This window comes from Rosa rugosa, chromosome 3 (assembly GCF_958449725.1).
Source record: "Rosa rugosa chromosome 3, drRosRugo1.1, whole genome shotgun sequence".
In the NCBI taxonomy this organism is placed as follows: Eukaryota; Viridiplantae; Streptophyta; class Magnoliopsida; order Rosales; family Rosaceae; genus Rosa; species Rosa rugosa.
The window spans coordinates 52,394,070-52,408,033 of record NC_084822.1 but is presented as its reverse complement, the minus strand read 5'-3'; the positions used below and the strand labels follow the sequence as shown (position 1 = coordinate 52,408,033).

At 38.5% G+C, this 13,964-nt stretch overlaps 3 protein-coding genes across 5 annotated transcripts; 2 read left to right on the top strand and 1 right to left on the bottom strand.

The window, feature by feature from the left end:
- Positions 1-2,042: 2,042 nt before the first annotated feature.
- Positions 2,043-4,694, bottom strand: LOC133738548 (uncharacterized). Of its 3 annotated transcripts, none has more exons than XM_062166107.1 (7): positions 4,482-4,694; positions 3,925-4,066; positions 3,656-3,803; positions 3,506-3,581; positions 3,308-3,419; positions 3,050-3,141; positions 2,043-2,408 (listed from the first exon to the last, which is right to left on the bottom strand). In XM_062166107.1, the coding sequence occupies exons 1-7, from the start codon at positions 4,512-4,514 to the stop codon at positions 2,364-2,366; spliced, it is 648 nt and encodes a 215-aa protein (XP_062022091.1). In that variant the 5' UTR covers positions 4,515-4,694; the 3' UTR covers positions 2,043-2,363. The 3 variants fall into 3 exon arrangements, with proteins under 3 accessions (XP_062022091.1, XP_062022092.1, XP_062022093.1); XM_062166108.1 differs by having other exon boundaries at positions 3,656-3,785; XM_062166109.1 differs by lacking the exon at positions 3,050-3,141.
- A 2,208-nt stretch (positions 4,695-6,902) lies between these two features.
- LOC133738041 (low-temperature-induced cysteine proteinase-like) lies at positions 6,903-9,812 on the top strand. The gene is made up of 5 exons (XM_062165478.1): positions 6,903-7,426; positions 8,034-8,272; positions 8,554-8,694; positions 8,788-9,228; positions 9,546-9,812. The coding sequence occupies exons 1-5, from the start codon at positions 6,997-6,999 to the stop codon at positions 9,627-9,629; spliced, it is 1,335 nt and encodes a 444-aa protein (XP_062021462.1). The 5' UTR covers positions 6,903-6,996; the 3' UTR covers positions 9,630-9,812.
- Positions 9,813-10,384: 572 nt separating this feature from the next.
- Positions 10,385-13,567, top strand: LOC133740241 (cysteine proteinase COT44-like). Its single transcript, XM_062168176.1, has 5 exons — positions 10,385-11,227; positions 11,782-12,020; positions 12,141-12,281; positions 12,373-12,780; positions 13,139-13,567. The coding sequence occupies exons 1-5, from the start codon at positions 10,825-10,827 to the stop codon at positions 13,397-13,399; spliced, it is 1,452 nt and encodes a 483-aa protein (XP_062024160.1). The 5' UTR covers positions 10,385-10,824; the 3' UTR covers positions 13,400-13,567.
- The last annotated feature ends 397 nt before the right edge of the window (positions 13,568-13,964 follow it).

Here is a 13,964-nt window from a genome sequence, read left to right as displayed (position 1 = left end):
CCCGTTTTATATAAAGTGAAGCATGATGCATGTTAAATTATATGGTATGGTTATGTTTAAATGCAATGCATACTAACCATTCCGTGAGAGATATCGTTGATGGCTTGAGAGCGAAGGGTGGCTCTGACTTCCTTGGGTTCAATCCCCAAAACCTCCGGAGGGTTAGCTACACCGGTCGGACGGTGCGCGATCGTAATGACGACCCGATTCCGTGTGTGTAGCTAGGTAGCGGACGCTCTCGCTACGCTTACCTGGTTATGAATTGATTTGAGGTAAGGTCGTGTAGTTGGTCTATGGGACCGGCCATCAGGTATTGTTTTGGGCCCGTATTTACTTGAAGTTCATGCATCGTATTTTATATCGGAAAATCATTTAAGTCATCGTTCTTAAAGAAAATGCATTTACATATGTTTTTATACTGGCGCCACAAAAGTTTATTTAAAGGTTTTCAAATCTAGCCGGGGTGAAGCCCCTGTTGAGCAGCGAGGACGAAAGCTCACCCCTACAACAGTGTGGATGCAGGTACTGTGCACTGGTGACGGGATTGACGGACGGAGCGGGTGTGCAGAGTCAACTTCGGTAAATGGTTGTAATGGGAACAGGTTCCGAAGTTTAATGATTGTTTAGTGTTATCTCAGAAGTAGTTGATTGATCATTTACCATTTATTCTAAATTCAATACTCGGAGATGTCGATTATTTCTTGACTCCTTGTTGACTCAAGCTCTAGACGAACAAATATCTGAAATAAAAGTTTTCAAGTTTTCACCTCAATATTATTTTAGACGTTTTCGCTGTGCGGTTTACAAAAAAAAAAAAAAAAAAAAAAATATTTAATAAAATGCCTTGCGGGGTTCTGGAATGTAAATCGAACCTTCGGTTTATGTTTCGGGGTCTCGCGGCACTGTGACGTGCTCAAGCTGGTGAGGTGCAGTTTGGGGCGTTACACTATGGAGTCCCAAAATCTCCAAAACACCTTCTACCACAATCCCACCAAAAACCATGGGATTGTGGAAGCCTCTCTCACTTGCTCAACTCTTCCCTTCAGTTTGTCATTCTCTCAACATTCTCACATAAACCTGCAATTCAACTCCACCCCCTCTATGGAAGAACAGAGCTCAAGGAAGAATGGGAAGCAACGATGAGTTGAAGTCGGAAGTGCTGGAGCAGATGAAACAGCAGCTCGCCACCGACGCCGGTAAAGTCAGAAGGTGGTCCGTCTCTAGCAGTCGAAGGTCAGAAGCTGGGTTTCAATTTTCTCGTGGAGAAGCTGGGTTTCACTTAGCTACAGCTGGGTTTCAATTTTCGAGTGGAGAAGGCGATCTGTCTCTAGCAGTCGAAGATCAGAAGCAACTGCGGCTGTGTTTGCACAGAAGGTCAGAGAAGAAGGACCGGCAAGTCTGGGAACCGGTGGGAAGTCCGGCAGCGTCTGGCAAAGGCACCACAAGAAGGAGGTGCAAGGATGATGGATTTCGATTGCAAGCTTTAGTCCAGGCAACACCAAACATGGGTCAGATTTTAGAGTAACATATCCCAGGTTATAAGAGTCCAGGACAGTTATAGAAATTAAGGAGGAGCATCACAGTCCTGGGAAACAAACATCACCCCAATGTCTAATGAGTGGGTCTATTTCTATATATCATTGTAGGTACTACCACTATTTTCTTGTCTGTCTATAGATGGCAGGGGAAGGATATATAACGCCCTATTCTGACTTGTGATGAATATATTGACACCCGCGACATCCGCCCTTTGGGTTTGGGTTTGATTAAAAAAAAAAAAAAACTGAATTATTAATTTAAGATTATTGTTCTAGTTAATGAGATAAAAACATCCCAGTATGCCTTCAAAAAAAAAAAGAAGACATACTCTTGATATTATTTCAGGACAAAATTTATTGTAATAAGACGTTTAGGCTCAATGTCCCCCGCTTGTATTCGACAGTTTCATTAATCAAGGCTTGAGGGCAGCCTCACCAGCCCTTTATTCAAAAAAAAAAAAAAAAAAAAAAAAAAAAGACATACATCCCAGTATGACGAGAAAATTACAGCATATCAAGTCATGTGACATTATAATTTAGATAGATTACAGAACTATGCAAGTCTCAGAATAAGAAAAATACCATTAAATCCACCAAAAAACCCCACATAAACAAACCCACTGGCACAAATGTTTAACCCAATTGTAGATTTTCTGTATGGCCAGCTAATCTGAAAATCCATTGATCACTACTCTCTATACAAGAAACAATCGGTGACCCCGACTCAACTTGTGGCAACTTAGAAGCAAACTTGCTGAACAGTAAGACTTGAAAGCTCATCAACCGCAATAGCTCCTCGCCAGAAGTACTTGAAGCATTCCTCCATTAGCTGCTAAGAAAATCCTTCAAAGAAAATGGTTGTGACCCATTCTGCAAAACCACACAGTAAATAGAGTGAGGAAGCATTTTCTAGGAAGTTGCTCCTCCTAATTATGTCCTAGTTATCTAAAAGGATGGAAAAGGCACTGACATGCACACAAGCACAAGCACTCATGCACACTCAGAGTAATGGATGAATATCGATATATAACTGTTCAATTTATACTCCTGGAATCAGCAACTTTTTTCCAATCACCATCCTTTTCTAAGCATACATTCTCAACTTCCCTTCACTTTTTGGGTACAAAAGTGACCATGTCCCCAATAGCTTTGGTGCCTACACTTCTGGAAATTTAGAAGCCAATAAAACCATCTACATGTTTCCTCTCAATCCCAATAAAAACAAAATATTGATGAATTCACTGTGACTACCACTCAGTAGAATGAATCTTTCATTGTGTTTCACCCATTATTTGTCTCTTCATAACATATGTACAACAGAGTGAACAAGTTGGCACCCAACTAAACACTTTGAGCCATACACAAAATAATCCAACCACTTATAGAATTATGCAAACATTAATTTTGACAAGTCAGAGAAGGGCAAATGAGAAGTGATACTTCAGCTCCAAACAAAGCCAACCTCAAAAGTTAAGCAAAAAACTAAAGATTAATAACAAGCTGCATACTACCTTGGCATTGTCTTCACTTATAAATTGCTTAACTGCTATTGTCTGTTGTATTAGCCTTTCCATTGCTGTATAACTGGGAAGGTTTGAATGTGCTAAAAACCCAATAAACAGAGTAAAAGGGACTAATTTAGTAATTGCTTCAATGACAATTAACAAAGTAACAAGTTACACTATATCCAAGGAAACAAATATCTCTATGGCAGCATAGGAGCAGATACAGTGTATATAAGCATGAAGGGAGTTGGGTAGGTAACAAACCTAGAATTGCTCGATTCAAACTATCTGCAACTTGCTGCCGATAATCCTTGCTAAGCAAATGAAACATTGGGGATTTCTCCGGCTCTTCGTAAGCAAGAAGAGCCATGAAGTCCTAAAGCAAAAACAAAGTTCAGCTTCATACTCACATACATGATTACAAAATATAGCCGGGAAAATAGTTAAGGTTTTGAAGCATACTTCGAGTTTTTCAACGTATTTTTCCACCTTCCCAAAGGGGGTCAAATTGGTCTGGGCAAATTCCAAAGCTTCTGTGCTGCCAAAGAAATAACAAATTATAAAAGCCAAAAATGCTTAATACAAGCTTTGGCATATTGTTATTTAGCTCACCATTTTCTAGAGCAAACAAGTTCAACAAAGTGAAGGCTGAGAAGATCAAAATGCAAGTCTTTATTTTTCTCCAGTAAGTCATTCGCCAGCTGTTCTGTCAGTTCAATCGCCTTAAGAGCATTCCCCTCCACTGCACAATGATAAATCCCTAAGAAGAAGAAGAAGAAGAAGAAGAAAAACATATGCTTAGCACCCTCATCAATCAAGCACTACAACATTATCTCCAAGTTAAAATCAAATGCGAGGACATTCGATAAAAGATCACCTACTTTTCCTTTTCTCCATATCATCAATACAATCGGCAGGCTGCTTCATCCCCGTAGAAGCAACAAATGACTCCACAGTTTCTATATAACAGTTGTGCACCAGATATGATAGGACAACACTATGAGTGTCGTTCTCATTGATAGCCTGTCATTGCACAAACACAGAATCACCATCATAAAACATAAATGCACCGCGGAAAACAGCATTAATATCAATCACGAAAGAAAAGTATATATAGTTCGAGTTCAATATCGTATAGAAATCAATGCCCCAATTGGACCCCTCCAGTGAGAAACAAGACTATAAATTCTAATTACTCATTAAGCCCCCACAAACACAAGTTAATCAGCAAAAGAAAAGCTGCATTCTTTTTCTCCAAAATTTAATCTTTATCAAACCAGGCCAGTACTATGTAGAAAATCACGAAGTATAAACAATAAAACCACCAAGCTCTACAAGTCAATGACCAAATCCGATGTAATCAAGAACAGTGATTGGGAGTGAAGTTGACCCTGAAAATTACGATACCCCAAAACTGAAAACAAACAAGGATACTTACAAGTTGATTGTAGTTACTAGGATCGACGTCCATGATTGACTAGAGGGTTTTGAAAAACCTTGGGTTTGAAGACACAGATGGGTTTAGGGTTGCTGGGTTCGTGAGGGCTTTGGTCTGTCTGGGTGTGATCTGGTTCCTATTTGTATTATCCAACTCCAACTCCAACTCTAAACCGCTACCAGGGAGGCTCTGCTGTTCTAGGGGGTCCTTGCACACGTGCCTTCGGGTTCGGGTCTATTTATAAAGGCTAAATATTAATCATATGTTTTTCTTTCGTTAATTAATTAGTAATGTAATATCTGATATCTTAAAAACTCGGTACCATTTAATCTAGCGATATTAGTCTTCAGTTTATATAAGTATAAACGTTTTTGAGTTATTGAGATTAAATTATGTTGGTCCAATTGTATTTTCACTCCGTACTTAAGCCTGCTCATTTACCCACATTTTGCAGTTAAACAAAAGTTACAAAAAAAGGTTCACAGTATTAATTTGAATATTTGTTTAATCATCATATGTAATCAAGTAAATGAATAATGTAGGTAACAATAAATGGAAAATATTCAGTTAGATCAGGCTACAGGGCAGCGTTGGATATTAAAATGAGAGAAGAGTTAAGGGGTGAATGTTCAAGAACAAATGAGAAAAATAAATTCTGGAACACAGTTTGGGGTTTAAACCTCCCAAACAAAATGAAGTTGTTCTTGTGGCGTGCTATAATTGATATTCTCCCATGCTCCTTAAATCTTCAAAGGAGAAAGATTAGTGGCACAGCCCAATGCATTAGGTGTGGAGCAATGGAGGAATCTGCCCTTCATGCACTTTCAGAATGTTCTTTTAGCAAGAAAGTTTGGAAGTTTTCTCATTGGATGAAGTCTGGGAAGCATCACAACTCTTTTCTCCATTGGTTAGAGCATATCATTCATACCAACCCACTTGAACAAATTGAAGTTTTTGTTGTAATTTGCTGGCAGCTCTGGAATGAACGAAATTCAAGTTGGCATGGAAAGGTAACTTGCAAAAATCCTTGCCTTATCATTCAACAAGCTCATCACATTATTGAGGAGTTCTCTGCTGCAAACCATAAGCACATTGAACCAAAAGTGAACAGAAGTTGTACCTGGTCAACCCCTGCAATTGGAAGGTGCAAATTAAACTCTGATGGAGCTTCGGAAAACAACGGTGAAAGAAGAGGGTTAGGTGCAGTTATTCGGAATGAGTTTGGCCAATTAATGGGAGCGATTTCTCACCCAATTAGGCGTCACTTCTCTCCTTTAGTAACTGAACTATTGGCACTGAAAGCGGGCATTTGTTTTGCTCTTGAAGTGGGTATTATTCCTCTTGATATCGAAGTTGACAGTAAAGAAGTAGCTTGTCTAGTGAATTCTGTTGAACTTTGTTGGTCTGAGGAGGGTACTTTGGTAGAAGACATCAAGACTCTCATGCACGCCTGCGGTACCGATAAGGTCGTTTTTCAACCCAGAGAATGTAACATGGTACCTCATGCATGGTTTAGCTAAGTCAATTTTGTATGAAATTGCTAGTCTCTATTATATAGAGGAAGGGCCGGAATGGCTAATGAAGTCGATTGAGTCCGACTTACTTAATTGTAACATTTCTTCACATTAATGAATGGTTACTGATTTGATCCAAAAAAAAAAAAAATTAAGAACATCGTTATGAACTATTCGGTTCCTTGATGCATAAAGATCACTAACAAACCACTAACTTCAATGAATTTTTTTTTTAGAAGAAAAAGAAAACAATTACAAAGAGAAGCCTTTAAGGCATCCAAAAGAAAATAATTACAAAGAGAAGCCTTTAAGGCATCCAAAACTAAATTGATCCCAATTAAAAGCCGAGAGGGTAGCAAAAGGAAGCCGAGAGGGCAACAAAATTCAATGACTTTGTTGTTTTGTTTTGAACGTGATATTGACATAATGTTTTAACAGTCATATTTACACAGCCACCAATAACTTAAAATTTTGTTGTCACTCACTTTTAGAACTAAAGATTAAGAATTGAGATTAAAAGATTAATTTTTAAATATTTTAATCTCGACTCTTAAAATTAAATCTAATAATAAGTAATTACAAAATTCTTAATTCCTGATAATCGTGTGAACACTACTTTATCACACATACATGATACAACCGTCTTACCCTCATTTCACTGTTTTCACACTACCAAAATATGTCATTGTTCTTAACTTCTTATCATGATGGATATAATCAAATAAATCACACAATTTTCCTTTCTATGCAGTAGTCCAACTATTGCTCCCAAAAAGAGATAAAAAATTTGCACTTGGTCCAAGTATATCATTATTCAGTACAAGACTTCCCATTTCTAAATGGGGGAAATAAGGAAAAATCAACCTTACTATTACCATTCAATGTCCAGTTTTAACTGGTCAGCATCAGACCCTTCTTGGTCCAATCATACAGTTCCTCCATATTTCTAGGCACCATTACAACGAACACCACCTCAAAAACCAAACCTCCCTCCACACAAAATGAACCCTTTGTTGCTCTGTCTTCTAACTCTTCTTCTTGTCTCCCATCCTTGCCTTTCTTCTTCTTCTTCTTCTTCTTCTTATTCTTCTTCTTCTTCATCTGAACTGTTTGAAGCTTGGTGCAAACAGTATGGCAAGTCATACTCTTCAGAACAAGAAAAGCTCTATAGGCTTAGTGTGTTTGAGCAAAATCTTGCCTTCATTACTCAACACAATGATTTGGGCAATTCTTCTTACACCCTTTCTCTCAATTCATTTTCTGATCTTGCCCACCACGAGTTTAAGGCCTCTCGGTTAGGATTTTCGCCTACGTTTCTCAGACTTAACCGGAAATCAGACCCAAAACCCAGTGCGGTTCGTGATGTTTCTTCTTCGATTGATTGGAGGAAGAATGGAGCTGTGACCAATGTTAAAGATCAAGGCAGTTGTGGTATGTTGGTTTTTGTTCTCAATCTTTACACTTTTCTGTTCTCTTTGTATAATTTACCAGATTGAAGATCTTGTCTTTTAGTTCATTATTAGCTTTTAAATTTTGTTAATGAATCTGGGATTTGTTGGAGACTTTGCATATTGCTTTTCTGAATCATTGGCTCATTACTCAACTGACTCGGCCAGAGAAATGTGAAACTAAGGTAGCCGTGTTAATGTGTTAAAATGTTTGATTGCCTGCTTCAACCTACTGCGGCTTATCTAATTGCATTAAGTCAACTGAGGTTTCTGCACTATAAGAAATGATAAAGCAAGAAGCTTTTCAACTCGAATTGTTTGTATGTCAATTCTAAATGGAGGTGTTTGTTGGTGCTATTAGTGAAGTAAAGATGTTTGCAAAATTGCATCTATTCTGAATTCTTGAAGTGTAGATGCTTTGTCGTTTGCTGCATTTCTAGTGCTCATTCTCAGTCGGATCATTACGCAAACGTTGGACAATTATAATACGGAACATATTTGTTAAGTGTCTTTTTAAGGGTCATTGCAGTAATGTTATATTAGGGGCACGTATTCCCTTGAATATTGAAACAATTTCAATATTTGTACAGGTGCTTGTTGGTCCTTTTCAGCAACTGGTGCCATTGAAGGTATCAACAAGATTGTCACTGGATCACTTGTCAGCCTCTCCGAACAAGAGTTGATTGATTGTGACAGAGTTTATCCAAATAGCGGCTGTGATGGTGGACTGATGGACGATGCATTTCAGTTTATCATAGATAACAATGGGATTGACACTGAGGAGGATTACCCGTATCGAGGTGTGGATGGCACTTGCAATAAGCAAAGGGTATTTACTTCTTTGTCTTCCCCCATAGTACTCTCTATACAAACAACTGTGCAGTATTCAACTTCACAATCCAGGACTTTTACCATTGCACAAGACAATGTCACTAATCATGTTTCCATGGGGATCGTTGTCCCATATTGTTTGGGTTCGATTAATGTAGTATAAGTAAACTTTATATAGTATATTGGACCATCTCATCCAATGTACTTCATTGTGTACTTTAGCACGTTTTAGTATTATGTTCTGTTTTCTTATGCTGCTAATTTACATTCACATTTCAGTTGAAGCGGCATGTTGTGACAATTGATGGCTATACTGATGTGCCCGCAAATGATGAGGAACAACTCCTACAGGCTGTGGCAAGGCAACCTGTGAGTGTAGGTATAGCTGGCAGTGGCAGGGAATTTCAGTTCTACTCAAAGGTTTGTCTCAATGATCTAAACCCTATGACGTTAGATTCACCAACTGTTGATCATTATGTCTATTAATAACTCGTTTATTTATTTGTGTGACAGGGGATTTTTGCTGGCCCTTGTTCAACTTCTTTGGATCATGCTGTATTAATTGTAGGTTATGGTTCAGAAAATGGGGTGAACTATTGGATTGTAAAGAATTCATGGGGTAAGAACTGGGGAATGAATGGCTATATTCACATGCTGCGTGATCATAGCAATTCCAAAGGGGTCTGCGGAATCAACATGTTGGCTTCATATCCAACAAAGACTGGGGAAAACCCTCCTTTTCCCCCGCCTTCCCCTCCTCCAGGTCCAACTAAATGTGATATCTTTTCCAAGTGTGGAGTTGGGGAAACCTGCTGCTGTGCAAAGAAGTTTTTTGGAATATGCCTTTCTTGGAGATGCTGCGAGCTAGCCTCTGCTGTTTGTTGTAAGGATCAACTTCACTGTTGCCCCCATGATTATCCTATTTGTGATACAGAGAGGAACTTCTGCCTCCAGGTTTGTACGAGTCTTTCTTTTATTTAACTTAATATGAAGCTGGTTTTTTTATTTCTTGTTTGTTGTAGAGTCAAATTGATGTTTTCTGAAAACTGCATTCAGTGCATTGCTTGTTAGCGCACTTCAAATATCATTATAGGTCCCTTCTTTTTTTTAACTCGGTTTAGTTCACGAGGTTGTTCATCAATTAATCTTTGCACAATGCTTCATCCACAAACTCAGAGATTTGCTTTTCATATTATACACACTTGCATTATCATTGTAACCTTACTTAAAATGTATAATGTGAGAGTAATAAAACTGTGATGTGGTTGCAGGCTAACGGGAATTTAACAATGAAAGCAAATGAGAGTAGAGGCAGTTTGGGAAAGTCAAGCCGATCGAAAGCAAAGTTGTTCTAGTGGTAATGACCAAAGGTATGTCATATTTGTTGTCAGCAGATGAGATTATTCTTCTGTATATAACTCGGAAACAAAATAGTCCTGTTGTAAGCACCAAATTCAATGTTAAAATATTTCGTTGATCATGTAATGTCTTCAACTCAACATTTATGAATAAAATTAGAAGTACCTCTGTTCTATCAAGTATTTGTATCATAGAAGACTTGTAATGGTTCGTGTCTGAGAAGTGAGAAGTGAGAAGTGAGATGCAGAATGACTCTCCTTCATATTCACGCTTTTGTTACGAGAAGTTGCTATGCAAGGCTTACACTTCAGAAAAGATCAGCCAACGTCACGACTAGAGTTATTTTACGAGCTTGAGAATGCATTTGGAAAGTCGAAAATTGCTTCAACTTCTCCATCAAAATAGAAGAAATAAGAAACTAGTATCATCTTTGCTTGTTGGTGTGCTTTGTGAACGACATTCATCGCCCAATGTAGTGAGAAGTATTATTTTCTGATCTCAGAGTCGAAAATTGTTTCATTTCGTCACTAAAGTCTCCCACATTTTCCAATTTTTATCCTTTTGGCTTCAATTACTTTATTAATCAAACATTTGGAAAAAATAAAAAACTTACTTTTTAGCGGCAAGGTCAATGATTTTCCGTCGAAAATGTGTTCTAATACCTATGACAACGATTTTTCGTTATCAAATGTGTTCTATGATACTAATGGCAACGACATTTCATTGGCAAATGTGTTGTATGCTTATGCCGACGACTTCAATGTTCTATACATGGAAGAAAAAAAATTTGGGAGGCACCAAGCCAACGATTTGTTCGTCGGCAGATGGGTTTTATACATGTTATACTCCCTCCCTCTTCATATCCGAAAAAAATAGGACTAAAACTGTTACTCCTCTGCGGCACCGGAATCTCAAATTCACAATGCCTTCTTCTACAACGTCGCCGTTCCACCAGTGCCTGCAGCCCTCATCCAAAACTGCTCCCAAACCAAAACGACGACGTCGAATAAAGCTTCTCTCTCTCTATCTTCCCGCCCAAAATCTTGGATAACGGAACCGGTTAATTCCGACTGTATAACCACCAAGAACCCTCATTTCGCAAAACCCTTCAAGGAAATTGTTCATACAATCCAAAGTTTGCTTCTTTCTCCATAATTCCGATCTCCACAAAAACCCCCAAAACCCTCCAGCATGAACTCCTCCTTACTTTTCTTGACTCTTCTAACTCTTCTTTTCGTCTCTAACCCATCTTCTTCTTCTTCTTCAACCCAAGTGTTTGAAGCTTGGTGCAAAGAGTATGGCAAGTCATACTCTTCAGAACTAGAAGAGCTTTACAGGCGCAGTGTGTTTGAGCAAAACCTTGCCTTGATTACCCAACACAACGAAATGGCTTTTTCTTATACCCTTTCCCTGAATTCGTTTTCTGATATGACCCAAAATGAGTTCAGGGCCTCTCGCTTAGGCTTCAGGCCTATATTTCTCACTATTGAGCACAATGCAGAGAAGAAATCCAGTGTGGCTAGTGATGTTCCTTCTTCAATGGATTGGAGGGAGAAAGGGGCTGTGACTAGTGTTAAAGATCAAGGGGATTGTGGTATGTTGGTTCTTGTTCTCAATCTTTACAAATTTCAGTTCTTGATTGTAGATTGTATGTGAGGCTAAAGATGCTGTCTTTATTAGCGTTTTGCTTTGGTTTTCTTGTTTCTTGGTGATTTTAAGTTTGCCTGACTTTGGGTTTGTTAATGATCTTGGAGCTTTTACAGCTCAGTTTTTCTTGAATAATTGGCTCATTCCACAGCTCAGTTAGCTTTTATGTTAGCACCAAGAATTGAGAAGTTGAGGCAAATTAGTGGGCCATGGCATTAGGTTTGATTGCCTTCTTCGATCTAATCTGGTTGGTTTGATTGCATCAAGTCACTTTAAGTTACTTACTTATCATCTGAGTTTTGTGCTATTGTGGAGAGATGGTTGCATTAAACCATTAACCAATCAACGGATTGCTTGCTATGTCTGTTTGTCATTCTTGGTGCTCATTGTCAGTATAAGTGTCTTCTTGAGTCATTGCATGGTGTACTGGTGTCAGTGTAATAACCGATTATTACTCTCTTAATTAACAATTCAGAGAAATTCTTGTTTTGGACTTTGTAGGTTCTTCTTGGGCGTTCTCGGCTATTGGTGCCATCGAAGGTATCAACAAGATTGTGACTGGATCACTTATCAGCCTCTCTGAACAAGAGTTGATGGATTGTAACAAAGGTCTCACAACTAGAGGCTGCAGCGGAGGACAAGTAGCCAGTGCATTTCAATTTGTCATGAAAAACAAGGGAATTGACACTGATATGGACTACCCGTATCAAGCTTGGGATATGGACTGCAATCAGGAAAAGGTATCTACTTCTTTCACTTCCAGCTGCCTCCACCCTCAATTACTTAATTACTGTACTTAATGTTTCTTATAAGTATCATGCTTTGATTTCTTATACTTTCTAATTTGACTTTAATTTTAGGTAAATAGGCGTGTTGTGACGATTGATTCTTTTAAATATGTGCCCCTATATGATGAGGAACAACTACTACAAGCTGTGGCAAGGCAACCTGTGAGTGCAAGTATCGCTGCCAGTAGCTTTGCTTTTCAGTTCTACTCAAAGGTTTGTGTTAATGGGCTTAACTATATGACATTAAATTTATTGATATTTATCAGATGTGTCAAGTTAGCTCATTCATTTATATGTGTGATAGGGGATTGTCACTGGTTCATGTTCGACTTTGTTGGATCATGCTGTATTAATCGTAGGTTATGGTTCAGAAAATGGAGTGGACTATTGGATTTTAAAGAATTCATGGGGCAAACGTTGGGGAATGGATGGCTATATGTATCTGCAACGTGATCATGGAAATCGCAAAGGGCTCTGTGGTATCAACATGTTTGCTTTATATCCAATAAAGACTGGTGCAAATCCTCCTCCACCAGGTCCTGTGAATTGTGATAGTAATGGAGGGGAAACCTGCTGTTGTTGGATGTGGTTTCGTGGAACATGCCGTTCTTGGACATGTTGTGACAACTTTGGTGTCTGTTGTGAGGATCTCATTCACTGTTGCCCCCCTGAGTATCCAATTTGTGATACAGAAAGGAAATTGTGCTTGCAGGTTCGTAACAACTGTTACTTATTCAAGTTAGAAAGAACTATGAAGCTTGATTTCTATTAGTCTTTTGTTTGTTCTGGAAACTGACGTGACATCTTATTCCCATTGTGTGTTAAATCACTCTACAACATAGATTCGTCTATTATTACAGTCGAATTAGTCCACAAAGCTTTTTTATACAAACTCTATTACTCGCTGGTCATTGAGGTTTTGAGATTACTGTTTACATTCTCCATGGTGTAGTTTATTCCTTTGCTAAAATGAAACTACCATCTACATTTGATTCCTTCAAGTCTTGAACTATTTTTCTGAGTTTAAAGTTTCAAACTAGCATAGAATAATGGATATGATGTGGTTGCAGGCTTATGGGAACTTAACAATGAAAGTGCATGAGAGTAGAAGCAGTGCTAGGAAGTTGGGTACAAGCAATGTTGCTCGGAAGTTGGGTACAGGCAGTGTTGCTGGGAAGTCATGGCAACCACGACTACAGCCTTTCTTTATTGGGGATTGGCCTATACCGATCCCTCCTAGCCCTGTTCAAGTAATACTGACGAACAATGTGTCATACTTCTTGCCAGGGAATAATTCTTCTGCTGATCGATCCAAATCGATTCAGTTTTAAATTTTTCATACTTTATGTAATGACGTGTTAGGAAACACATTGTTCAATAGAATTGAATCAGTTGATTTGCAGCATTACTGTAAAGTGTAGAGTATGAGATCATCGTGATGGACCCGTACATTTGTAATGGCTCCATACTGTAAAACTGAGAAGCAGATTACAGTTTCATGCTTGCTAAGTAAGATTAGAACGTGTTGCTAATCTGCGCATTATTGAGAACGTTTTGCTCATTCTGATATTCTGTCAAACTATTATTAATGCCTTACATTAAAGATTGATCCTTGAACAAGAAATTGCCAAGAGAACCAACGCGAATAATATGGAACAAATGCTGGTATCCAAAACTAAACCACTAGACGTACAGGAGCCAAAGCCACACTAGAACTTCTATCCAAACAGTTTCCAAAACCCAACAAACATTTCATCCCCCTCGGAGTTGTGCTTCGATTTTTTATCCCGCTTTTTGCTTCTGAAAAACAATCAAAGTTTTCATGAACACAGAAAGGAGGAAACTTTGGTTGTTCACCTAGTTTGAACTCCCCATCCAAAGTTCTCATTAGCACCA

Coding starts and splice junctions, on each gene's coding strand:
- LOC133738548 (XM_062166107.1), bottom strand. CDS start 4,514: ATGGACGTCGATCCTAGTAACTACAATCAACTT. Junction 3,804..3,924: donor TGATATGGAGAAAAGGAAAA/GTAGGTGATCTT, acceptor TCTTCTTCTTAG/GGATTTATCATTGTGCAGTG. Junction 2,409..3,049: donor TAAGTGAAGACAATGCCAAG/GTAGTATGCAGC, acceptor GTGGTTTTGCAG/AATGGGTCACAACCATTTTC.
- LOC133738041 (XM_062165478.1), top strand. CDS start 6,997: ATGAACCCTTTGTTGCTCTGTCTTCTAACTCTTCTTCTTGTCTCCCAT. Junction 7,427..8,033: donor TAAAGATCAAGGCAGTTGTG/GTATGTTGGTTT, acceptor ATATTTGTACAG/GTGCTTGTTGGTCCTTTTCA. Junction 8,273..8,553: donor GCACTTGCAATAAGCAAAGG/GTATTTACTTCT, acceptor TTCACATTTCAG/TTGAAGCGGCATGTTGTGAC.
- LOC133740241 (XM_062168176.1), top strand. CDS start 10,825: ATGAACTCCTCCTTACTTTTCTTGACTCTTCTAACTCTTCTTTTCGTC. Junction 11,228..11,781: donor TAAAGATCAAGGGGATTGTG/GTATGTTGGTTC, acceptor TGGACTTTGTAG/GTTCTTCTTGGGCGTTCTCG. Junction 12,781..13,138: donor AAAGGAAATTGTGCTTGCAG/GTTCGTAACAAC, acceptor ATGTGGTTGCAG/GCTTATGGGAACTTAACAAT.